The sequence below is a fragment of the Stenella coeruleoalba genome, assembly GCF_951394435.1.
Source record: "Stenella coeruleoalba genome assembly, chromosome: 10".
NCBI lineage: Eukaryota > Metazoa > Chordata > Mammalia > Artiodactyla > Delphinidae > Stenella > Stenella coeruleoalba.
The window spans coordinates 35675376-35701280 of NC_137156.1; the positions used below are offsets into that span (position 1 = coordinate 35675376).

The window sequence follows — 25905 nt, forward strand, 5'->3', positions numbered from 1 at the left end:
ACTGGCAGCTCCCTCTGTGGGAACACTGCCCACAGACATCCACATAGCTCCCTCACTTCCTTCAGTCTTCCCATGAGCATTCAGAAGTAGCAAAACAACCCTCATGAGACTCTCATCTCTACCCCTAATTAGCTATAGGGGGTAATTCAGTTCATACCTGTCTCTCAAATGGGGAAGTACCGAAAGGTACTTCCCAGGGTTATCAAGAGCATTTATTGAAATAATGTGACAGTGCTGGCTTCAAATCTTGGCTAGGCACAAACATTCTCTCCATGAGACCTTGGGCAAATCACTTAACTTCTCTGAGCCTTGATTTCTTCTTCTGTAAAATGGGGATAATAATAGTACCTCCCTCATAGAGTTGCTGTGAGGATTAAATTAGTTAATACAGGTAGAGTACTCAGAACACTGCTTGACATATAGTGTGTTCAATAAATGTTAGCTGCCTTTGTAGTAATACATGTTTCTGTTTTTGGTTTTTAATTGCTGTCAGATAGTTACCCTGACTCTAAGACTTGCTTCCTGCTACCATCTGATTCTGCTCAATTCAGTTCACGGTAATACAGTATAGGGAAGACCATGCTTGGTGGCCTGGCAGCCCTGGCTAACAACGCTGGCTCAGCCGCCTTCCAGCTTGTGACCTTGAGCAGGTGACCGATCTGCCTGAGCCTCAGTTTCTTCATCTGTAGTGTGGGGATAACTATTCCTACCTCACAGAGTCAGTGTGCAGAATCAGAGACCCAGCCTGTCAAGTGCCAGGCTTATAGTACGTACTCAATGAATCGTACGCTAGATAGAACCAGCCATGTCTCCTCTGCTCCCTTGCAGTTGTGCAGGAAAGCAAACAGTCCCCTTTGGGGCTGGCAGCTAGAGGGAGAGGCTGGGGAGCCAGGATGCTTGCCTTGGTTTAATGAGTCCCTTTCATGTGCCCTGAGATGTCATGGCCGGCCAGAGAGGTTGGCAGGCTGGTGATTCTGTGAAGAGCCAGTAATGAGGGTGCAGAGCCAGGGAAGTGGAGTGAGGGCAGCTTGACATGGTGTCTCCAAATTAGTGCTGGGGCTCAGCAGGCAGCCGGTGCCTCATCGATGGGGGAGGGGAGGAGGAGAGCACCTAAAAGTGGTGATGCTGGGAGCTGAGGGGGATGGAGGCTGGAGGTAAAAGAGGTGGCGTTTGCTGACAAGTCCAGGAAGGCAAGAATCGCATTTCTTGTGTAGACACCAGCACCGACTTCCCCCTCTTACACAAAGACACACGCACCTCTTCAGTCACCCACACACACACTCACGCCCTCTTTTTCTCTGTCACGCCTACACATAACAGACTCCTCAAGTTCACCTCATCGTATCTGCAGGGGCCTGGATTAGCTAGGAGAGGCCAACTACTACAGCAAATGGATGCAAATGCATAAAGGCTCAAACACGGCAGAATTTGATTTCTCGCTCTCCTGAGAGTCCAGGGCGGTTTACCGGCTTCATCAGGAGGCCTTCCTCGTGTGGAGACTCCAGCATCCCTCGGGTGGGCCTTGTTGTCATCTGCCTGGCCAAGGCTGGTCACTGCACCCAGGGTCCAGCCAGCAGAGTGGAAGGAGAGTTGGGCAAGTATTCCCCCTCTTGTAAGGCCTGGCGCAGAGGTACACACACTGCTGCCACCATATTCCATTGGCCAGAACTTGCCACCTGGACACCACTAAGTGCACAGTTGGCCGGGGAATGTGGTCTGGACTGAGCCCACGAAAGGGGGACAGTAGACTTTGGTGGTCAGCTCATAGGCTTTGCCCTGAGGCTCAGGGGGAGACTCTAAGAACCTCTCCCATCTCCGTTCCCAGATGCCCCAAATAGTAGCTTTAATGGCAGCAGTTAGGAAAGAGCAAACTTGGTCTGCAAGTGTCTCTGGGAGAGGTTACATGGGATGTCCCCTCAGAAGTGTTAGGGGACATGTGGAGCCTCTGGGGGGCTGGGTGGAAGAGGGACAAAGCAGTGACCAACATTGTCTGGAACTAGAACCTTTGTGTACTATATATAAGTGAACGCCTATACACACACACACACACACACACACACACACACGTTCACAAATACCCATGCAGCCGGCTCTCAAATGATAGACATGCCCCCCACACATCGTTTCTCACACATGCACACACATTCATCTGCACTCACACACCCCACCACATATCTACATGCAAGTCCATCAAGATCGTCAGGGGTGTACTTCAAAGATGTAGAAACGCCTCTCCCGAGACATCCTCAGGACCAGGCAGTGTCTAAGGGTCACCAGCTGTCATATTTAACTAAGAATCCCTGACATTTGTACAGGCCTTAGTATTTAACAAAGCAGTCTTTCATTCACTGCTCAACTATAGGGTAAATATTTACTCAGCAGTGACGCAAGGCCAGATATGATGACTGGCAACAGAGATACAAAGGTGAAGACACAGCCCATTTCTTCCGGGGAGACACAGGCATCCACTGAGAAGGGCCTCTAGCAGAGGAAGGCAGGGGGGCTGTGGGAGCAGAGAGCAGAGGTTGGGTCAGAGGTGACGTTGAGTCAGGCCTCGAAGGATGAGGTCACCATGTGGAGAAAGATAAGTGGTTTCTAGGACGAGGGGCTGCTCTACGCAAAGGCGTCAGGTGGTAGATTTGGGGAGTGATGAATGATTCTGAGAAGGTGGCAAAGTGCGTCCTCCAGCTGGGGTTCTACTAGATAAGATGTGCTACTGCTGACGTCAAGTAATGATAGTTTTTGCCCAAAGTGCAAGGAAAAAATAAGTTTTTCCTTCTTGTGTAAATTATATGTCCTTGTGTCACCTAGGATTCTGTAAGGAGAAAATAAAACAAAGAACACGCTAGATAGAAGAGGGAATGCAGTTCTGGGGTTGGGTTACAGGTGATGGGATTGTTGAGGGGTCAGCATCACAGAGATTAGCTACAGCAGGAAGCCACTGCCACCACCCACCCCGCCCAAGGATGGAGGTAATGGAGAAGATGGTTTCATCAGAGCCTAAGATCCAGGTCTCTCTGGCAGGAGGTAGAGCCCCTGGAGCTGGGATCACAGAGGAGGCTCAGGAGCTGAGAGGGAGACACCACTTAAAGCAGAAAAAGGTAGAAATACCTGGCTTCTCCCCTCCTCCCACCCTCCAGTCTTCCTCTGGGGTCTCCAGTGGCCAGCTCTATCTGGGAGGCAAAGGAGCCTGGGAACAGGCAAGGGAGCCTGGGAAATGTAGTTCCTTGTTGTCCATGGGAGGGCAGGTGAAAGGGAAGACAGACCTGAGAGCCAATAGCAGAATAACCAGTATGCTCCCGTGTGATTTCTTCTTAAACCTCTGTTATCAGCTGTAGAAATCAGCTGTAGATTTGTTTGCTAGTGTTAAACTGTTAGAAGTAGTAGTAGTAGTGGGGCCTGCTTCCCAGGATAAGATGGCTAAACACTGAGATGATTTCTGGGCTCGGAGTCCATCTCCTGTGTCCTGGAATTGTGGTGAAGTTTAAATGCAATATTGAATGTGGAAACCCTTGTCACATACCAAGTGTTCAATAAAGCAGCCAGCCCATCCCCTCCTCCATGGATATGCTCTTCCATCGCTCGCGACCCAGAGAGGTGGCGGAACAAGGTGGGTCAGAGTGGACGGGAGCCAGACTGCCTGGGATTGAATGCCGGCTCTGCCATGTTACATCTGCTTAATACCTCTGCAGAACAAGGGTCACGACAGTGGCTGCTTCAGAGAGTTGCCGTAGGGCTAAGTGAGTTGATAGAAGTAGGACACCAAAAATAGAGCCTGGCACACACTTGCCATTAAGTGTTTGCTCTACTATTGTCACCGTTCTGGGTGTGCACAGCTCCTGCCCCTCCAACTCACATCACTTCCCTGAGGGGGGAGGAAGTGGGCCCATGTAGCCCTGGGCTCTGCACAGCAGTTGGCCCAGCAGAACTGAGCCTCAGTGGGCTCTGAATATTCTCCAGGGAAGGGGGTGGCTGACCTGCCACAGGCCCGGGGCGGGGCCTGCAGTTTTCACTGAGATGAAGAAAAACGTCCGAGTTTGTGGAAAAGCATAAGACCAGACTGTGGATCTAGAAGCTAGTGTTAAAGCCCCAACTGCTTCATCTTGGCAGTCCCAGCTGTGTGACCTGAGGCAAATCACTCAGCCTCTCTGAGCCTTGGCCATTCCTCCTTTGTGACATGAGGACACAGCATTACCATGATGCCCAGGTGAGACAGATAGACCTAAAGGTCTGGCTTGCAGGACGCATGCTGGATCTGGGCTCCAACCTCCTCCACCCGCCTCTTCTGCCCCATGCACTGTAGCTATGGGTTGGGGATGGGGATGGGGGCAGAGTACTCAATTTCTTCCATGTGGCTTCCCCAGCAGCTGTGTGGGCCAAGAGTGAGCAGGGAGGCAGCAGCCTCCAGGGCTGCCCACTGACGGGTTGTCAATACCTGCCTGTCAGTCCCAGCCTCCGTGCGCGGTTCCCAGGTGGAAGTGTTCAGGCTCCAGTATTTCATATTTGAGATCTCAATTAAGCTGCCTGGCTCTAGGTGTGAGGGATCGGCAAGTATAGTTGGAGCCCTGGATTAGTAGGGGACAGGAAAACGGAGGGCTCTTTGAGAGTGGAGGGAGGTGGGGAAGGCTGCAGAGAGAGATGTGCCACCTTCAGGCCGAGGTATTTCTGCAGGAGTGTTTATGGGGTGAGACAGGTGTCATTTCTAGGGACCCCCACCAGAAGGCATGATACTTGCACAAAGGCCTTAGAGGTCACAGTTTGTATCCACGCTTCCTGAAGGTCCAGGCAGAAGGGGCCCAGGCTATGGTGGATGGGCCCCAGTGAGGGGAGACTGCTGCCCCCTCAGACCCTCCCTTAAGGTGAGAGACCAGTCAAGGCCTCCCCAACCAGTGATACCCTTTCCCAGGTGTCTTTGGATGCACCTGGCCTGCTATTGGCAGTGATGGAGGACCCGGCCCCTCCTTCTGAGAAACAGTTGCCCACCATTCTTCAGCATTGCACCGTGCCCTTCCCCTCCACGCAACACCCCCTCTTTCCACCTCCAGTTTTCTTCTGCTTAGACCCCAGTCTGCACCAGCGAGTGTTCTCCCTCCCGAGGCACGAGAAAGCCATGTGGAGATGAGGATGGAGTTGGTCCCTGAGGGCAGGACCTTGTCTGTGACTCAGTACAGCTCCAGGCTCAGAACAAGGCTGTCAGTGCTGAGGAATCTCGCAGGACAGACAAGGGGTGGACCCGGCCTCTGGGAGGGTGCTGAGGGGCCAGGGCCAGGCTTACTCTCAACCCCACTGTCCAGAGACCCAGGGACCATTTGCAGCAGACAAGGCAGAAGTGGGGAAGTGGGGAGTCCCTTTTGTTCAGTTTTTGCTTCTTCACACCTTTAATCTCTGTCTCTTCTGTCCCTCCCTCTGCCCCTCCCCGTGTGCTTCCTCTCTCCTCTCTGCTGAATCTCTCCCCTTTCTTCCCTGAACCTCCATCGCTAACCAATTTCCACTGTCTCTACCATCAACTATCCCCCATCTCATTCCCTTCTTTTATTTCCACATCTTCTGGGTTGTTCCCTGCAACTGATCGCCGGTGTCTTTCTCTGTGTACCTGCTTCTGGCACTTCCACCCTCCACCCCGGAATCTTTCTCTCTCGTTTCCCTTTCCACCCCAACCTGTCTCTGTTCTCTCACCTGGGTCCCCCTCCTCCCCCTCCCCTCTGTCTCCCCGTCTCTCCCTTTTCCTGTCTCTCCACCTGTCACCCTCTTCTGCTCTGCCTCATTCTGTGTCCTTGCGTCTGTGGCTCCCTCTCCCTCTCCATCTCTCCTGTCTCTGTCACCCTCTCTCTTTTTTCTACTTCTCCTCTGTCCCCCCGTCACCCTACTGTCCCTCACCATCCCTCCCCCTCTCTGCCCACCCACCCCCCACAGGATGATCCCAGCCTCCAACAAGGCCTTCGTGGTCAACAACCTGGTGTCAGGGACTGGCTACGACCTGTGCGTGCTGGCCATGTGGGATGACACGGCTACCACGCTCACGGCCACCAACATCGTGGGCTGTGCCCAGTTCTTCACCAAGGCCGACTACCCACAGTGCCAGTCCATGCACAGCCAGATCCTGGGCGGCACCATGATCCTCGTCATCGGTGGCATCATCGTGGCCACGCTGCTGGTCTTCATCGTCATCCTCATGGTGCGCTACAAGGTCTGCAACCAGGAGGGCGCCGGGAAGCCGGCGGCCACCGTCAGCAACATGCACTCGCAGACCAATGGGGCCCAGCCCCCCGCGCTGGGCAGCGCACCCAGCGGGGCCCCCGCACCTGGGCCACCCAAGGTGGTGGTGGGCCACGAGCTCATGGACTTCAGCGCTGGCCTGGCCCGAGGCAGCGACTCCTCTTCCTCCAGTTCCCTGGGCTTCGGGGAGGCTGCAGGGCTGGGACGGGGCCCCTGGAGGCTCCCACCCCCCGCCCCCCGCCCCAAGCCCAACCTTGATCGCCTGATGGGGGCCTTCGCCTCCTTGGACCTCAAAAGTCAGAGAAAGGAGGAGCTGCTGGACTCCAGGACTCCAGGCGGGAGAGGGTCTGGGACATCGGCCAGGGGCCACCCCTCGGACCGAGAGCCACTGCTGGGGCCGCCTGCGGCCCGGGCCAGGAGCCTGCTCCCTTTGCCCCTGGAGGGCAAGGCCAAACGCAGCCACTCCTTCGACATGGGGGACTTTGCAGCTGCGGCTGCGGGAGGGGTCGCCCCTGGTGGCTACAGCCCCCCTCGGAGGGTCTCGAACATCTGGACAAAACGCAGTCTCTCTGTCAACGGCATGCTCTTGCCCTTTGAGGAGAGTGACCTGGCGGGGGCCCGGGGAACTTTTGGCAGCTCCGAGTGGGTGATGGAGAGCACGGTGTAGGCCTGGGTGGGCGGGTGGGCATCCTCCCTCCCACCCTGTCAGGGTGAGAGAAGAGGAAAGCATCTTTACCCACAAGTCTTTGTGGCGTTTCCATGGTGATGTTTACATCCAGGGACAGTTTTGTCTCCCTGTCAACCGCCTCCCCTCCCCACCACACCACACACACCACCTTCCCAGGCCCGTCCCCCACCGCCCATCAGGCTGTGCTCAGGGAAAGCAGGCTCGATGGCTCAAATGTCAGACTAAGCCCTGAGTGTTTGGAAAGGCGGGGCTCCTGCCTTTCTAATCACAAATGTAGCCTATAAGCAAGCGGCTTTGCATTGCTGATGGTTCCGGTGTTGTTTTTATTTCTTAATTTATTTCTTCCACTTCCCCGACTCCTTCTCTTCAGTGACACGGATAACGGAGAGTTTACTCTACACACGAAAGCAGCCCTGGCGGTGGGCGATCATTGCCAATTGAGAAGAGCAGGGAATGATTTGGGCTGCACATTTGTTTGGGGGAAGACTGGAGTCCCCTGCCCAGACGCCTCATTATTCCCAAGAGTCCCCACACTTGGGAGGGATAAGTGACCTCCCCCATCCCTGGCTCAGCTTCCTTTGCTTCTCAAACACCCATCACATCAGCTTAAACTAGAAGGGTAACTTCCGGGACTCTACGTGCGGGAGAGGGAGAAGGGTTTTTATGAGACACAAGGACATAAGGGATGTTAACTTTTGGAGTTGCTTTGGGATTTTTGCCTCTTTGGGGGGAAGCTGGCACAGGGAGTCCCCATGGACATGGTGGGGGGGCAAGAGGGCTTCTCTTAATTAAGGAGAGCAGAGTGGGGTGGCAGAGGAGCACTGGACACGGGGTCCAAAGCTCTGAGTTTGGGTTCCAGAGCCACCACCGAACAACCAGCTAAACACAGTGGGCAAGACCCTTTCTCTCTTTGGACCTCGGGCTCCTAATTCGTAAACGAATGCGATCATACGAAGTCTCCAATTCCCTTCCAGCTCGAAGGACTAAGGACCTTCATGACTAAATGAATTGTAGGGTTCTGAAGCTTGAAGAAGTGTTTGCGATCATCTCATCCTTAACCCTCTCTTCCCGTCCCCCAAGGGTCTAAAGGACTTGCCCAAGGTCACATAGTGCATTAGTGACCAAGTCAGGGCAGGGCCCAAGGCCACTTACCTCCTGGGGTGGTGCTTGAAGTCCATTACCCTGTCTTCACTGTAGCTAGGGTGTTTCTATGTCCAAAGTCTGTCCCTTGTTTGTTCCTGAAGAAGGTGGCTCAGGGTGGGACATGGGGACACGGGGGATGCCTTCCATGAGGAGGGTCCGTCATGGAAATGTCAGGATGGCAATGGGAGGGACACACGGGCTCCTTTCCATCTAGGAATTGACCCCTACGTTCCCAGATGGTGGCCAGAGGGGGCAGACGAGACGTGGCGGGGGAGAAAAGGCTTTGGAAGCATCTGAAGGTCTTTCCCCACATCTCTGTCTCTCCTGGTCCCTGTCTGTTCCAGGTCTCTCCTCATTGTCAACGCACTACCTCTCTCCACCTCATTCTTCCCTCTCCCGAGCATCTGCCATAGATCTCTAGCTTCTGTCTCTTGTTCTCCCTCCTTCTGCCACTTGCTCACTACACAGCCTACGAAGCATACAGGTGAGTCCATTTGGGGCTGAAACGTTCTAATGGGCTCAGACCTGGAGCTGAGCTGGTGGCCCCCAACCTCGCCCAGAACACACAGCGAGAGGGCGGGGAGCTGTCTATGCAGGACTGCCTTCTGGCTCTTCCCAGGAGCCTCCAAATCCCATGCCTTCGTCCTTCCTCCCTGTCCTCCTTTCTCTCCTCATCTTCCCTCTACTCTCCTGTCTTCATTCTTTTTCTTCTGGTGCCTCTCTGCCTCCCCCAGTCCCTTTCTGGTCCTGACCAGGACATTAAACAGACCAGGCCATTAACAGGCCAGGCCAGTCTCTTCCTGAGACCACAAGCTGACTTTCAGCCCCGGTGCCAGAGCACATGCTTTCTCCCATCCTCCCTCTTTCTCGGACCTGTTTTCCTCCACTCTTTTTTCCCTCTGCACTTTCTCACTAAGCCTTTCTAAATGTAGCCATTGAGGAAGTGACCCCAAATACCACCTCTCTTTTTGCCTTTGGGTTCAGATGCCCAGAGGGAAAGTGGTGGACATCGGAAGGGGGGGAATCAACCCTCTGTCCTCATCAGCGGCTACGAGCTCTGTCGTGACATGGTATGTACTCACGCTTGTGTTTGTCAGGTTTCTGACTTGGAGTTTTGGAAAGTGACATCCCTGTGGGCAGAATACAAATGCCAATCTTCTCTTTTGCTAAAAAAAAATGTACAGTAAAATGTACAGTTTTAAAAACAACAACGGATCACACTTCTTGGGAGAGAGCGAAAAAAGAACATTCCTGTGTCGGTGAATGTCTGTTGTTTATTTCTCTGGAAACGCTGTGGTTTTCTGAAGGTGGCTTTGAGGTGGCATCTTCCCTTACACCTGTGTTTGCTACCGCCTAGTGAGAGCCTGCTTCCTGCCAAGTTCACGTATAAGATGGGAGCCTTCTGAAATAAGAGAGAATGGGGCCGGCCTCCTGGAGTAAAGGTCAGTAGAGGGTCTGGAATTAAGCTCCAGGCTGAGAAGGAATAGTCCATCCCCGGCTACAACCTGATCCCTCCATCCCGTCGCCTTTCAGCCCTGCCTCCTTTTCCCTGGATGGCCACTACCGCACGTAGCCACTAGGGGAGCCCGAGTACCTTCTGCCCGCTTTGAGCCCAAGGTGGCATTTTTTCAAAAGGTTCTTTTACCGGGGAACCAGGACAACAAACTAAAGCACAGACCCACGGTAGAGAAACAAATGAGCTTCTGGAACACAGCTTCCTGACCCTATCTTCCTCTAGTGTCTAGGTCAGCACTGTCCCAGAGGAATAAAGTGTGAACCTCACTGTAATTTGAAATTTTCTAGTAGCCCATTAAATCAAGTATAAAGAAACAGGTGAAATTAATTTAACAATATAGTTTATTTAACCCAATATATAAAAATATTTTCATTTCAATGTATAATCACTATAAAATGATTAATAAGATATTTTACTCTTTTTTTTTGTGCAAAGTGTTGGGAATCTGATGTGTGTTTCACATGGCATATCTCAGTTCAGACTAGCTGCCTTTAAAGTGCTTGAGAGCCGCATGGGGCTGGTGCAGTGCAGCTCTACACACACAACCACTGACTTGCAAGCACAGCTTCTGGATGGGGAAGGAAGCTAATGGTTCCAGGTCCTGTGTTGCTGCTTCACGCGCATGTCTCGCTGAATCCTCACTTCAGCCTCTCAAGGTAACTATTATTATGCCAGTTTTACAAATGAAGGAGCTGAGGTTCGGAGGGGTTAAGTGACTTGCCCAAGGTCACACATGGCTGCAAGCCTTAGCTCTTCACGTGACATCACACGGCCTCCCCTATCCTTTCTTCCTCTCTTCAACTCATTCGTTACAGACTATATTTTACAGTGACTGAAGTACTCAAATTTATAGCCTGATCTGGAAACCCTGGGTTTGGCCCAAAGGTCTGCTAAAATTCTCAGAGTGTTGACTCCAGGCAAGGGCCCCTTGGTTAAGTGGTTTCTTCTGACCCTGCACGAGCCTTTCTGGCCCTTTTTTTGGCTTGTAACACATTCCCATCCCAGGAAAATTCCCCTGATCATCCCTTCTCCTGGCCTGGTGACCGCTAGAGGTCCCTTGTTTAATAGCTTTCCAACCTCCAGCCTCATCTGGCCCCCTCTGCCCTGAAAACCTATAACTTTGTACCCTTAAGACAGAAAACCTCACACCAGCTCACTCTAATGCCCAAACCCATCTTCTCGCCTCTTCCTAATTCAAAACTTTTGTCCCTATCAGGAGAGATGCTTGCCTACCCAGATCCTCTTTCCTGACAGAGAGAAGCCTTTAGCTCTCTGATCTCTCACAGAAGAGAGGTAGCTGATACACTCTGAGCCTGGCTGAATTACTGAGTTTCTGGCAAGTGTTCGACCCCCTCTCCCCAAGTTCTTTATAATGACACATCCCTCAGATTCCCCTCAAAGTAGATTTTTTTCATTTTGTCATGATTACAGCATTGAAATTCCAAAATAACTTAGACTCGCTTTTTTTTTTTTTATAAGGGATATCGTTTCTAACCAGGTAAGAGGAAGGTCACTGTCTCAGATGTCCCCCTTCCCAAATGGGTAGTAACTTTTCTCCCAGAGTCTGTGGGTATAGACTTTTCATAAGTACAGCCTGAGTACTTCCGTGTCTTCTGTTCTCTGTTCTCAGTGTGTCTGCAGTAAAGGTCTCAGGGCTTCAGCAAACTGGGTGGGGTTTCCTCTGTTCTTGCAGCCATGGGGGTTTGCAAACGGCTGCTGGTAAATTAGACACACTTATTCAAAAAAAAAGACTGTTGGCAGGCAGCAGTCAAAACCTGAACACACAATTTTATACAGCACACCCAGATCCCAAACCCAGCAACGTTCTGTGTGATGCAGTTGGCAGCAGGAAAAGTTCGTTGTGACAAGAAGGCTTCTCACAGGTAAACACCTGAGGCTTCTACTTTTGCGTAATAGAATCAGACCCATCCAGGTTGCTCTGCAAACATCTCAGAGGAACGCTGCCCCCTTCTCCGTTTAAAAATATCTACTTGTGCTTTCAGCCTTTAAGCCAAAGATCTTATTTTCTCAGCTTATTGCATTATCTTATTCCAGGTCCCCCAACTCACAGCCAGTGAATGTTTACAGGCTCGCAGGCTTCCCTTCCCTGCAGCCTCTGGCAGGGGGAAATTGATATGCTTCCCAACAGACCAAGGAGGGGAGCTGAGCTTTACCTCTGCAGCTATCCTGTGGTCCCCATCCTGGCCATTTAGCATCTTCCCACAGGTGCAACAGCCATGTCCGCATTTGGGACGTTTGGCATCTTTCTTCTGCTCGCCAACTCCGGGGAAATGGGCCCAGATTGCAGGCTCTTGTCTGGTTATTTTCTTGTTTTTGTTGGGATAACTGATCTGATCCCTTTAGCCAACAGTCAAATGTAGCCCAAGTGACTCAGAGCCAGCATTCTCTCCACCATTTTGTGCTGGAGTCTCTCTGGGGCTGCAGCAAGGAAGATCTCACTATCCAGCCCCTTTCAGAGATGTCAGTGTCTCCCACAGTTACCCACTTGGTTCCCTACTGATGAGGGGGTGAATCTGGCATTACACCCATCTCCATGGGATCCCCAAGCCCATCTGGTCCACAGCCAGTCAGCCTACTGACCAGCCTCCCACAGCCCTGGGCCCCTCCGTCCGGGCTGCCCATCTGCTTAGGTGATGATTGTCATACCCCCTCTTCTTCTGCCACCTCCTCTGTAACATGTGTTCATTGGTGCTCCCTGGCACACCCAGCAAGGACTCCAGCATTTATATGTTTTGCAAGGGTGAGTTTTCTTTCCTTTGAACGGCCAGTGCTATCTCCAGATGTCCCCTGTTCCCCAAACCGTGGTTACCTCTGTCAGCTGACCTTCCTGAGACCATTCCCACTTTCTCATGAGACAAAACCTCAGAGCCCCACACCTGTCCCCTCAGTCACTGACTTGGCATGTCCTGGTAACAAGCAAGTATCTTGCTCACCATTTGAGAAGGAATATTACCGAGAAGAAGAGAATTAAGCCCTCATTTACATCCAGTGATCTTGAAGGTTCCCCTCCTGGGTTCTCTGTCATACTTTTTCCCACACATTCTTTTGGGGAATCTCTCAAGGATATGATTCTGCCTGTCTACCAAGGATGGCCTCGTTGCCTTACCTACCCTGACTAATTATGAGAAAGTTCTTATCCCTTCATTAGGTTGACACAAGGTTGGCATTTTCCGAGTGGATGTTGAACTGCAAAATTTAATTGATAACAGCTGTTCATTGAGTTTCCTATGTGCCATGCACTATTCTAAGAGCTTGCTATAGATCATTTCACTTTATCATCAAAACAATTCAATCAAGTGGGTATCATTATCATCCCCACTGGGGAAGCTAAGGTAGAGAGGGGTTAAATAACTTGCCCAAGGTCACACAGCTAGGAGTGGCAGAGCTGGGTAAACACTCAATAAATTGATTTACACTGAAGTTACTAACAGAACTGCACAGACCATTAGAAATGCAGAGCTTGCTGGGTTTCAGGTCAAAGGCCTGAGTCCTGGTATATAAACCTTGAATTTGAGAAAACAGTCCAGCAGAGAAAGTGAGAGAGTGGAGAAATCATTGCTGTATGTTTTCAGCATGCATTTGCTGACCTACTGTGTGCCCTGCACTGTGCCCGGTATCGAGAGAAATCAAAATAAAAGTGAAGGACACTGGGCATGCACTGGAGGGCCTCACACACTTCCGAGGGGCAGGGACATTAGCTGGTTTCTAGATCTCTGGTTTTACAAAGATGGCCTGTTTTCACTCGTTTTAAGATAACCTATAGCTCTGAAGAACCCACTATCCGGGAGGAGACAGATGGGTGGATGGATTGGCCAGAAGCCCATGTGGCGCCTCTGGCTGGAAGAATTCACTAGATTTTAATCTCCAAAGGGACCAGCATGGCGAAGTGACTGGCTTTGGGTCAGACGGGCCCAGCCAGGACTGGAATCCTGTAGTGGACAAGCAGGGACAGAAGGAGACAATTCTAGCTGCCCAGGAGCTTCTGAGGTGGGTGGGAGGGGGGATGAGACAACAAAGCAGGCCTGGAGGAGGGCAGGAGGGGAAGTTGCAAAGAACTGGAGGGTCCTGAGTAGCCCAAGGCAGGTGCAGTTGCTCCTGGCGGGGAGGGGCCATCCAGTGGGAGGAGCTGGGTTCAGAGCCTATTTCTTGGCCTGAGTTTCCTTTCCTGTAAAGTATCGATGGTAAGCGTCAACTTCAGTAAGTACGCCTGAGGAGTTACCACTTAGTTATATAGATCACACATCAGGTTGGAAAAGGCAGAGTGATAAAAGTCATTATTATTAATGGTATGCATCATTGAAAACATTATTATAAATTACAGCATATTAGTGATAATAGGTATCTCAAGTTCACCGAATCCCAGGAGTCACAGAGCTATTAGAGGTCATCCGCTCTAGCCTCCCTCAGCGGGTATTAGAATCCCCTGTTCAATATCCATGAAAACTGTTATTAATCTCACTACAGGCAAGATCGTGCAGGAGGAATTTCAGAATTTACCCAGGCAGGCTGTGGCTCCCTGTACTCCAATCAGATCAGTGCCGGATGGTTATGTTTCCGTATTCCTGGTGGGCCCTTGCAGAACCATTATTCCTGCCTTCACGTGAAATCCAGAGCCCAGAGAGAAAGCAGCTTTCAGAGACTGCTGTGGCCAAACCACAGGTAGGTAGGAAACCAGGTACAGAGCCAGGGCCCTGCCTGGGAACATCTGTGGAGGGGCTGTTCCCCTGTTGAGTCAACGCTGGTCATGACATTGAGAAAAGGAGGGAGGGAGGAAAGGGGCAGAAAGCACATGGTAGCCTCTGCAGCCCGATACTCCTTTGTGTTCTGAGATCCACTGTCCCAGCAGCTAGAAGGACCTGGAAGATTCCAGACCTCTCCCCTGGGTTCCCTCACTCATCGGTTCCCTTATCCCTGCTCACACTTCACCCTTGTCTCACATCTGGCATAGTGATGAAAATCTAACAGCCAGGGCTCTGGAATGACACAAATGCTGCCACTAAAAATCTCCCATTGGCTTTTCTCTATTCCTTTGGGTTAAAAGACTTTTTCCCTTCTACAATGTAAATACCCATGGGAAGACTCTGCCAGGTGCCAGGTAAGCCATCCAGGGAGAGGCCGGCTCTGTTCAAGGACGTAGAGTGGGCCAGAGGGTCCCCACCTGAGTCAGGCGGTGAGCACTTTCCGAGGGGTGATGGGATGACCCCAGGCAGCCTCTCCTTAACATCCAGGTCTCCTGTAGCACAAACGACATCCACCTGCCTGAGGAGGGAAGATTAAGATTGGCTCCCAGTTGGGATTTTACTTCTGAAGCAGCACATTAGTCCCAGCTTGAATGAAGAAGGAACGTTAGAGAAATATTTCACTCCCTCTGGAGGTCAGAGGGGGCTGGCTAGAGTGTGCATAGCTGGACAGGCCCCTTGGGAGAGCTGATGGTGCACAGGTGCTTCAGGAAGGGCAGCAGGACACGATGCCGGGGATTAGGTGACCCCCACACACCAAGAGCTTGGCTTCCATGTCGAGAGTAAATGGAGACAACTGTGGATCACCCCAGAGGTCTGGGAGGAGGTGGGGAGGGCCTTAACAGCACTCAAGGGACCAAATTCTTGATCTTCACACTTTTAAGCATTCTGATGAGATTCTACCTTCTGAGGAATCCTGCAAACAGCTGTAGCTTAGTTCAGCCCTGACTTGTTAGGGAAGCAGAGGCTGGGACTTTTCTCTTGAGCTCTAGGGCCTTCCACCTCCCTAAGATTTCTGGAAAGTGCGGCTTTGCGCCAGGCGTGAAAAAGCAAGATCCTCTTGCCTGAACCCCTCCATCTTCGGTTTGGAGTAAAGAACAAGATGGAGTGGGCCCAGGCAAGAGTATCCAATTCCAGGGGTGGTCAACCAAGTTTCCTTCCCTACCCCCAACGTGTCTGCAGAATCGTGAGGGATGAAACATAACTGGAGACATTTAAGATACACGGTCAGCAGCAGAGTTAGACTGTACGGCATCTCACTATTACAAATAAATTCCTTCACACGGATTATCATTCCTTCCATTCCTTACCTAAAAACTCCAATTTACACATTACTGCTTTCCCCACTTTATAGATTTTCCAAATTGAGGATGAAAGTTGTTCATTTTCCCCCAAGTTCTTATAGAGCTTATAAAGCAGAAGTGGGTCTCAAACTTTGTATCTTCTGACCCCACAACTGGAGTTCTCTTCATGCCACACCACTGACACTCAGCCGTTACAGTGCTGGCCGCCACGATAGATAGGAAGGCAGCCAGAGGTAGGAAAGACAGAAGCCCCACAAGCAGGTCTTGGAGAGGCAGACAGAGGCTATAGGACCCTGGAAAGTTGAGAGATAGGGCTGAGAAGGGCAGCTCTGCCAGGGATCCTCTGTGGACATGAGGCTCTCTCAGCCCTCCAGGGCCAGTCCAGCTGGGACAGGGGTTAGACACCATCGTCCACTGGGGGCTAAGCAAAAAAGAAGGGGCGTGAGATGGGTCCAGGCAGGGTCGAGTAGGGCAGGGATGAGGGGCAGGACCAGAAGAGCTGTTGGGAGGACACAGCTGTGCAGGTCCGAGGTGTGGATCCAGCCCATGTGACGTCCACATCTAGAAAAGGGGGAAGGAGCACAGGACAGGGCTCGGGCTCCACATGGAGTGTCCTGGAGGGCCCTCTACCTAGTGAAGCCAGAAGGCTATCCGGGAGTTGAGGTCGTTTTCAGGATTCGAGTGACTGTGCTGTATGCTCTGAGGCTCTAATTCCTCAAAGGAACTAGTCCGGCAAAGACTCTTGACCCCGTGTAGGAAGAGAGAAGCACATTGGAAAATCGTGGCTATGTCTACACCTGCATTTCGAGGCCTAGTGAAGGAAGGAAGGGCTGGCTTCTCCATGAATACTGTAGGCTTCGGGGCACGGCCCCACCATCAAGTCCGCTTGTCCCTTCCAGGTCTCCACGAGGGGATGGCTGGAGACTAAATGAGTGGAGAATGATGGAAGGCAGTGAGCCCCAGGCCTTTCAGATTGTTCCAGGTGCACTGACCTGTCACACCCAGTCTCTGGGTTGGGCAGGGGGGCTGTTGCACAGAAGGATGGAAGTCTTTCAGAAAGTTTTATGGTATCTGGGTTGGTCTTGAACCAGCTACGGGAGGGAGGACTTGGGACTCTTTCCTTTTGGTTGTGATACACCATAAACAGGCAAGCTCTTGACAGAATACAAAGGACTGTCCAAGCAGGAGAGGGGGAACTAGTCTTATTTAGCAAACAGTGTAGTAAGCACCTCATAAATGGGTTAGATCACCCATTTTCTCACCGAGAAAACAGGCACGCAGACAGGTGTTAATGACTTGCTGCCGGGTCATACAACTAGTTAGGGGGAGGGCTAGGTAGTCACTCGAAAACTGGAGTTGCCCCAAAGTAACCTATGGAACAGCAAAGGACATTAGAATTTCAGCAGATTCTCTGGAAGGTGAGCCATGAGAGTTAAGAACAAATGTAACATTGAAAAGCAGAAGACATGGAGAAATGGACTGAGCAAATATCTAGTGACTTCTCTGTGCCTGTCCCAGTGCCTCCTAAGAGTCCTTAAACTTTGTCCTGACAAACTGAGCGTTAAATAATCCCCAGATGCCTGTTCTTTTTTGTTTTCGCTTTCCAAAGTGTGAGGGTTGGAGGCAGGGGAGGAGTAATATAGCAACAGCAAGGCAAGTGCACTGCATAACCCCTCGCTTGGGTTGTTGGGTCTTTTTCCCGTTTCAGTATCCTCATCTGTAAAATAGCATAGTACCTCTCTACCTCCAACGATTTTTGTGTTTGTTAATCACAGAGCTCTACGCAGTACAAATAACCCATAGGGTTCGAGAAGTCACCAATTCATGATGAGTAATGACACGGATCAATGATAACACTGTCATAAATTCCAGGACATTAGTGATTATTATACGCATATCAGGCCCAGAGTCTGAGGGCTGGAGAGATCAGAGGTCTCCAAATAAGCCCTCCTCCATGCACCAATATCCCTGCCAGGTGGTATCATGATTATAAATGGGTCTATACCTTTAATTCCGAAGTCCACCAAGGAAGAGAATAGATGAAGAACACGTGCCCTGTGTGTCAATGAGCTCCAGGTTTGTACAGACTCCACCATTACTGCTCCTTAGAAGGCCCCCAGAGTCACAACAGAAGACAACTCCCAGAATATTCTGTGGTCACCACTGGGGTAGAAGAGAACAGAACCAGGGCCCCAGATGGGGAGTCTGAGGGATGTCTGTGCTCTTGCCAAATCAGCTCTGGTCTCCATGGCACACAGGGAAAACAGGTGGGGGAGAGGGGCAGGGGCACCGGGCAACCTCTGAGGCCCCAATAAGCCGATGTTTTGTGTTCTGGGACTTGCACTCCCCACTGTGGGATCCAGGAAAGTTGCCCACACCTCTCAGGTACACAGCACAGGCCGATGACGCATACCTGCACTCCTCCGTTCCCACTCTAATGAGGACGACAACCCCCTCCATGCCCTCCCACCTGTGATTTGTTCCAATTCCCCCTTTATCCTCAATCAAGGACTAAAAGAGCAAAGTTATAAAAATAGTAACTAATCAAATTCCAGGACCTCAGTGTGAATCACTGTTTACCTGCTCCTACAACCTTCCCCGTGACCTGACATTCTGGTGGATAAATTTGTTCCTTTAGCTCCTGCCCTATTACAACGCAAATGCTCGGCGCACTCTGCCAGGTGTCTGTAAACCAGCTGGGGCCAGGTCCCGAGATGAGACAGTGACGAGCTTTATTCAAAAGGGAGGTGGGAGGGCCAGGGGTGCCCACTTGAACAGCCCTCCCACCTGCCCCTCTTTGCATTTCCCAGCGGCACAAACACCATCCACCTGGTTTGGGTGGGAAGGATAGAAAGGATCCCTGAGTCTTCACTTCCAAATCAGCACACTGACCACAAGCCAGTGGTCAAGAAGGACATGCAGCCTTTATTAAACTTTTCCACTCGACCTGTGGTTTGAGAGGCCCTAAAGGGGGGCCTAGCTGACTGACCAGGCCCCTTGAGCCCTACAGGCCTCCTGCATGGAAGGGCAGTTTTGAGGAACAACGTAATGCACAAACGAGGAAGAATATACTTGTGTGAAGAGTCAAGTTTCCATGTTGATGGTAAATGGAAAAGCCTTGGGGTCAGAGCGGAGCTCTTGGACAAAAAGGGAAAAGAAGAGTGAGGAAGGGAAGGGGCCCAGCCCAGCCCTCTCTACTGACGGTCATGGGAACCTTGGCCTCGGAGGGAACCATAACCCTGAAGGCTCGGGTTTTTTTCCTGCTGCCTGAAATTCACGTCTCCTCCCTGAAGGTAGAGTACTGGATATCAGGAGGGGAAGGGGTGGGAGTGGCGCCGGGAACAAAAGTCAGGGTCCTACTAGCAGCTCCTTTTCCAGATGGCTAATGCCACAGCAAAGGCTGGGAAGGAAGGAGCCTGGGAAGGTCCACTGGAGCGGAGACTCCTGAAGGGTGCTTCCCAGTTCCTAGAAGATGGCGGGGTGGACAAAAGGGCTGCCTCCATGCTCTTTGTTATGGCTTGATTGACCCATCCTGTGGAAGTAAAAAGGCAATCAGAAGAAACTCGGTACCTAGAAAGGCAGCAGCTGGGTGGCGGGGAGTGGGAAGAACAGAGTTAAAATCACAATAAGTAATTTGTAGCACATTCGTTTTCAAAAGACATTCACATAAATCACTCCCATTCTCACCAAGACTCGGAATTAGCATTACGATTTTGTCACTTTCCACGTGAGAGCACACACCCATGAAGGGGTTAGCGTATTTCCCATGATCACCCAGAGCTTAGAGGGACGTCTTTGGACTCGAAACTGAGATCCCTGACCCCGCAGGTCTCCAGTTTGTCCACCCCAACCCTTCACAAGTCACAGCAGAAAGGGAGTTGAGAAATGAGACTAAGAAGCCAGGAAAAATACCCTCAGACCCGGAAAGAGAGGCCTGGTAGAAGCCGGCAGAGCGCAGAGCAGGGCACACAGGAATGGGCTGGGAGGTCACTCTGCCAGGCACGTACTTGTCCCCGGAGTCCCAGTGTCTTTCATGGCATTCAGGTGGCTCTCCTCCTTGGGATGGGAGACTGGAATCCTTCCTCCATGAGAGAGGCAATAACAGGTAAAGGGAGAAAAGAGCAGAGAAACGTTCTGGTGAGGCCAGAGACCAGGGGGAGGGGGCTTGGGAGGGGCTTCGGGGCCCTGCCAACCACCGCCCATCTCCTGGCGGGACAGGAGCACCAGGCCCCAAGGACGGCAGGGCTGTGGTCCCAGGGGACCCTCCGGCCGCAACTTCTGCGACCAACCTGGGTTGAGGGAGAGTGTGCCCAGTTCTCCACGTCCTGGGCCTCAAGGGTTTTCCTGCGTCCTTATAGCAGTTCTGATCTTCCTGGAGGGGGGAATCCCCAAAAGCCTGTTCCTCAACTAAGTCAGCGCCACCTCAGGAAAAAAGCGCAGGACGCTTCCCGAAATTAACTGCTCTCAACTGCTTCTCCTCCAGCCGTTGGCCACACCCATCAAGCCACCCTCCCACCAAGCCTCCTCCAATCAGAGGCCCTCCTCCCTCTGCCCACCCCTGCGGTGTGTAAGAGGGAAGCGGAGGATGGCCTCGCGCCTTCTAGAACGTTTCAGAGCCTTCGACTGGTCCTACACCAGCAGTCCCAAGGCAGGAGTAGGGGGAGAGGCCGCCTGGACTCCGTGGAGTTTGGGGGCTTCTAGGGAACCTCTGAGTCTTGGATGGGCCAAGCACTGTGAGTAGGAGTTGGGGGTGTGGGAGGGGATGGGAGCCCGTAGACCGTCCAGAATGTAGATAGGCTGCAGTCTGGCCTCTGAGGGCTGTGGTCCTCACTTTATATTTAGCAGAACATCAAACCACATTGATAATGTGATGCCTGTGATCCCAGAGTCCTCACTTCCATTTTACCTCAGAGAAAAGCACCGTCCAGCTATAGGAGCTACAGGAGAGGTGTGAATAGCTTGAGGCCTCATAGGAGTTAGGGGCTGAGCTGCAATTCAGAGCCCCCTAATGACAACTTCCGACCTTTTCCCACCAACCAAAGGCCTCTCACTATAGAGGAAGCTTTACCCAGTCTCAGCCAGCCCTTGGGGACCCAGACCCTTCTAGGACGGTTTGCCATTATCCCATGCTTCCTTGTGTCCCTGCCACAGAATCTGGGGGACCCGGGTTCTCACTCAGAGCCTTGGCATCGAGGATCCAGCCAATGGGAGAGGGTTGAAGGATCCAGCCAATGGGAGAGGGTTGCTGAGCAGATGAGGATGCCCCTGACCAATGAGAATAAGAAAATGTCTTAGAGGCCAGTTGGAGGAGGCCCATGTGTGAATATTCACTGGGCACTTATTTTGAAAGAGTCAGTCCTGAAAAGTTCAAAATCCATCATTGTATTTGAGCATCCCATGTTACTTCTTTAAATATGGAAATAGGGAGTTCCCTGGTGGTCTAGTGGTTAGGATTTGCAGCTTTCACTGCAGAGGCCGGAGTTCAATCCGTGGTGGGGGAACTGAGATCCCATTAAAAAAAAAAAAAATTGAAATAGAATTCACATAACATAAAGTTTATCACTTTAACCATTTTTAAAAGTACGATTCAGTGGCTTCACAACGTTGTGCAACCATTACCAGTATTCCAGAACATTTTGTCACGCACCATTCCTACAACCCGGGGAGTCCCGTACACATTAAGCAGTTAATCCCCATTCTCCCCTCCCCTTTGCCTCTGGCAACCACTAATCAGGTTTCTGCTTTGATGACTTGCCTATTCTAGACGTTCTATGTAAGTGGAATCACACAGTATATAACCTTTTGTGTCTGACTTCTTTTAGCCTAATGTTTTCAAGGTTTATCGATGTTGTAGCACGTATCAGTACTTCATTCTTTTTAAGGCTAAATAATATTCCGCTGCACATATATACCATATTTTCTTTATCCATTCATGTTGGTGGACATTTGGATTGTTTCCACCTTTCGGTTATGAATAATTCTGCTATAAACATTTGTGTACACGTGTTTTTTTGTTTGAGTATCTGTTTTCAGTTCTCTCTCGGATATATATCTAGGAGTGGAACTGCTGGGTCATATGATAAGTCTATAGTTAACTTTTTGAGGAACTGCCAACATGGAATTGATGTACCATTTTGCATTCTTACCAGCAATATATGAGAGTTCCAGTTTCTCTACACCTTCATCAACACTTTTTACTTTTATTAAAAAAAAATTATAGCCATCTTAGTAGGTGTGAATGGCATCTCACTGTGGTTTTGATTTGCGTGTCCCTTGTTCTTTGACTTTTCTGAACTAGTTTTGGAAAGTTTGTATCCTTTGTTATGTGTGGTCATTAAAGTCTGTTCTGTTAGCTCAGTTAGTGGTTCAAGAGAAATTTCCTTATGCTCTTAGAACTAAAAGAAAAAATTCCTCAAGTCTTTGCAGATGGACTCTGCGTGTGCATGTGCGTGTGTATGTGTGTGTGTGTTGGGACATGCATTCCAACACTCAGCCAGGCAGACTACAACTCCCCGTAAGCCTTCACTCCCTGCTCCTACAGAGCCTGGATTCAGCCAGAGGTAAGAACCTAGGGCCTTCTCAGGTCTTTTCTTAGCATATGCCCAGCCCTGAATAGGTGCATGGCCTTCTAGATTCCCAGAAATATGTGACTGCGTTTCAAAATCCTTATTCTCCAAATCATCTCATTTCCCAGCCTTTCCTCCCAAACTTTTAGGTTAGTCTATTGTTTTCCCCAACCGTTATTCCCAGTCTCAGGAAGCAAAAGCTAATACATTTGCCTTTAAATGTTTTGAACAAATTTTCCCTGGGTAGCTGCTTCCACCCTGGGAATATTCTGAGTGAGGTGAAGTAAAGCAAGCCATTTGACAGAGTTCTTCAAGGAGGCACCAGACAGGTCAGAAAAAAACTACATTTGTTTGAGAATAAAGTCTGTTCTGCTCCCTCTGGTTCCAGGTACATACTAGGAATGCCAGCTGTTGTCTTCATGCCACTGCAAGCTGGGAAGTGGGAGATGGTATCAGGGTAAGTTAAAATGTCACAAAGCTCTCTTATCTAGACTCATCTGTTTTTTTTTTTCTTAATCAATTAATCATTTCTCTGCTTGTGGTAAATTTTGGTTCGATTCCAGAGTTCTGAAAAAAGTTGATTCTCACAGTTTTTGCCAGTATATTTATTGCTTTTGTGGAGAACAAACTTTTGGAGTTTGTTCCTACTGCACAATTTTTGCGGATGTCACTCTCCTCATATCCTCATGTCACTCTCCTCAATAAGTATTGAAGTAAATACTTATTAGGAGCTAAGCTCCTGAGAGGTTCAGTAACTTGCCCATGTTGTATCAAGGAACACTAAGAGCAAGGATTTGACTCATGTGACCCTAGAGCCTATTTTAACCAATTATACATTTATTCATTCACTGAAGAATATCTATGTTACATCTACAAAATGCTAGGTACAGTTCTAGAAACAGGATTACCTCGTTGTACAAAATTGCAAATGTTCCTGTCCCTGAGAACTCGTATTTTTATGGAGGGAGATTCATGATAAACATACTATATATTTGATATTAGAACTTAAGTGTTATGGAATATAGAAATTGGGGTACTTAATGGGTATAAGGGCTGCTATAGGAGAGGTGTGAATACAATTTTTTAACATTTATTTTGTTTTAGTTGCCAATTTATAGAAAAGTTCCAAGAATAGTACATGAATTCCTATATTTGCTTACTTAGATCTATTCATGGTTAACATTTTACTATATTTGCTTTATCATTCTCTCTCTCTCTCTCTCATTTACTAGTAATTTACATTTCATCATGCCTGTTTACTCTTCCATAGTTATTTTTTTTCTAAGTAGAAGGAAATTCTGTCCTATGAGCTCGGTATCATTAACAATCAGGAAAGTTAACATCTATACAATACTAGTATTTAATCAATTTATATTGTATTTATATTCTAATTTCTTCTATTATTCAGGTAGTGTCCTTTGTACCAATTATGTTTTCCAGCCCGGAATTCAGTTCAGCATCATTCTGCATTTAGTTGTCATGTCTCTTTAATCTGGAACAGTTCCCTCTTCTTTTGTATTGTATTACACGTAGATTGGATTCAGTTAGTGCATCCTTGGCAAAAACTCTAAGTGAATCTTGTCCTTGTCAGTGAAATAATAGGGGGCCATGATGTTGGTTTGTCTCATTGTTGGTTAGGCTAATGTTCATCACTTCATCAAAATGTTTTTAAGCCAGATTTCACCATTGTAAAGTTACTACTTTTTTCTTTTGGAATGAGTAAGTAATTTGTTGGCAGATACTTAGAGATGATGTAAGTATCTTTTCCCTCATGTTGATTCCATTTTATTCTTTGAATATGTGAAATATTAACATGATTCTAAATTTCAAACCATATAAAATGTATAATCAGGGTATATGCCCAGTAGTGGGATGGCTGGGTCATATGGTAGTTCTATTTGTAGTTTTTTAAGGAACCTCCGCAAAATAAAATAATAATAATAAATAAATACACTTTAAATACATTACATCCTCCATCATTCTTTTGCCAAAGTTTCCCCCATCATCTCTTGATTGGATAGAATTCATCCTCTAGCAGGTTATCCATGAAGGGCTCATTTGCACAGATTCTTTTACTCTTTTTTTTTTTTTTTTTTTTTGTGGTACACGGGCCTCTCACTGTTGTGGCCTCTCCCGTTGCGGAGCACAGGCTCCAGATGTGCAGGCTCAGTGGCCATGGCTCACGGGCCCAGCCGCTCCACGGCATGTGGGATCTTCCCGGACCGGGGCACAAACCCATGTCCCCTGAATCGGCAGGCGGACTCTCAACCACTGCGCCACCAGGGAAGCCCTACTCGTTATGTATATAATTTATTTTTCTATAGTCTTGGTAATTAGATGATGGCTTTGTTGCATATAAAGTCCTTGGCTCACAATTTGTTTCCTTTCTTTTGGTTACCTGAAAATAACGTTCCATTCTTGCCTTGCTTTGCAGGTTGCTCTTAAATATCCTGATGCCAATATAATTTTCATACTCTTGTAGGTATTACGAGTATTGTGCCTGGAGTCCTTGAGTATGATTTCTTTGTCTTTAAAGTCTAATCATTTTTTAGGCTGTGTCTCTGAGTTGATCATTCTCAATTTTCCCAGACACATGGTTAGCTCTTACATAAATTTAGGCTTTCTTTTATTTCTATAAAGGATTCTTAAATTTTATTTTAAAAATATTAGTTCTATTCCATTGTTCCCTCCAACTCTCAGGTCACCAGTGTTCTTGAACATGAGAGAAGGGGTGGAATATAGCAGAAAAGTGGAGGGGCTGAATTTAGATAGGAGCACAGATAGTCCATTTTTGTAATGGGAAGGAAAGCAGGGGGTGTGGACATGGATGCTGACAGGTGGTACCTAAGGAGATGCTCTTCTAATGGCTTTGGCTTTCTCAGTGGTAAGAAGCAAGATCTAAGCTAACTCTCTAATTCCTCCCACCTGAAAAAGGGTAAGGGTTGAGTGAATTTGCCAAATTTAAATTTGTGGTCTGAATGCAAATCATTTACCATAATCTGTGAATGATGTTCTAGAAGGACCTCAGAGAACAATCAGTCCCTGGCCCTTCTACCGAGGAAGGAAATAGAGCACCCAGAGCTACTTCCTTCTGGAATGTGTTCATGTCCAGAGCAACTGAAAATGGCATTGATGGGGGATGCGAACCGAGAGAGAAATCAGACAATCTGGAGGACTGTGTGAGGGAGGTGTTGGAGACCTGCCCTATATTGCTTTAGGAGCAGTGAGAGAAAGCACAGATGTAGCCTTTGAGTATAAGAAAGAACTTTCAGGCTTCCCTGGTGGCGCAGTGGTTGAGAGTCCGCCTGCCGATGCGGGGGACACGGGTTCGTGCCCCAGTCCGGGAAGATCCCACATGTCGCGGAGCGGCTGGTCCCGTGAGCCATGGCTGCTGAGCCTGCGCGTCTGGAGCCTGTGCTCTGCAACAGGTGTGGCCACAACAGTGAGAGGCCCCGAGTACCGCAAAAAAAAAAAAAAAAGAAAGAACTTTCAAGCACTGCGTGAGGCCGTTGTGTGAGGTGGTGGATCCTCTCTCCCCAGGAGTGTGCATTAAGTGGCTGAATATCATGTCAGGGACGTTGAGCTGGAGATTCCTGGGTCAGCAGGGTGATTGCCAAACGGTCTCCAGAGCAACGCCAAGTCGACCGTTCATCTTCTCTCTCCATCTGGACGCTCACTGTCAGTAGCTCTTGTCCACGCTACCTTCAACATA

The 25905-nt window shown here is 49.5% G+C and overlaps 1 protein-coding gene across 1 annotated transcript in view; it reads left to right on the forward strand.

Annotated features, from left to right (window-relative positions):
• LRFN2 (leucine rich repeat and fibronectin type III domain containing 2) overlaps nt 1-6883 on the forward strand; it is a gene marked incomplete at its 3' end in the record, with an annotated part of 45356 nt that extends 38473 nt beyond the window's left edge. The window contains exon 3 of the mRNA XM_079934033.1: nt 5914-6883. Coding sequence (XP_079790159.1) covers nt 5914-6883 — 970 coding nt within the window. The remainder of the gene's footprint in view (nt 1-5913) is intronic.
• Between the last annotated feature and the right edge of the window lie 19022 nt (nt 6884-25905).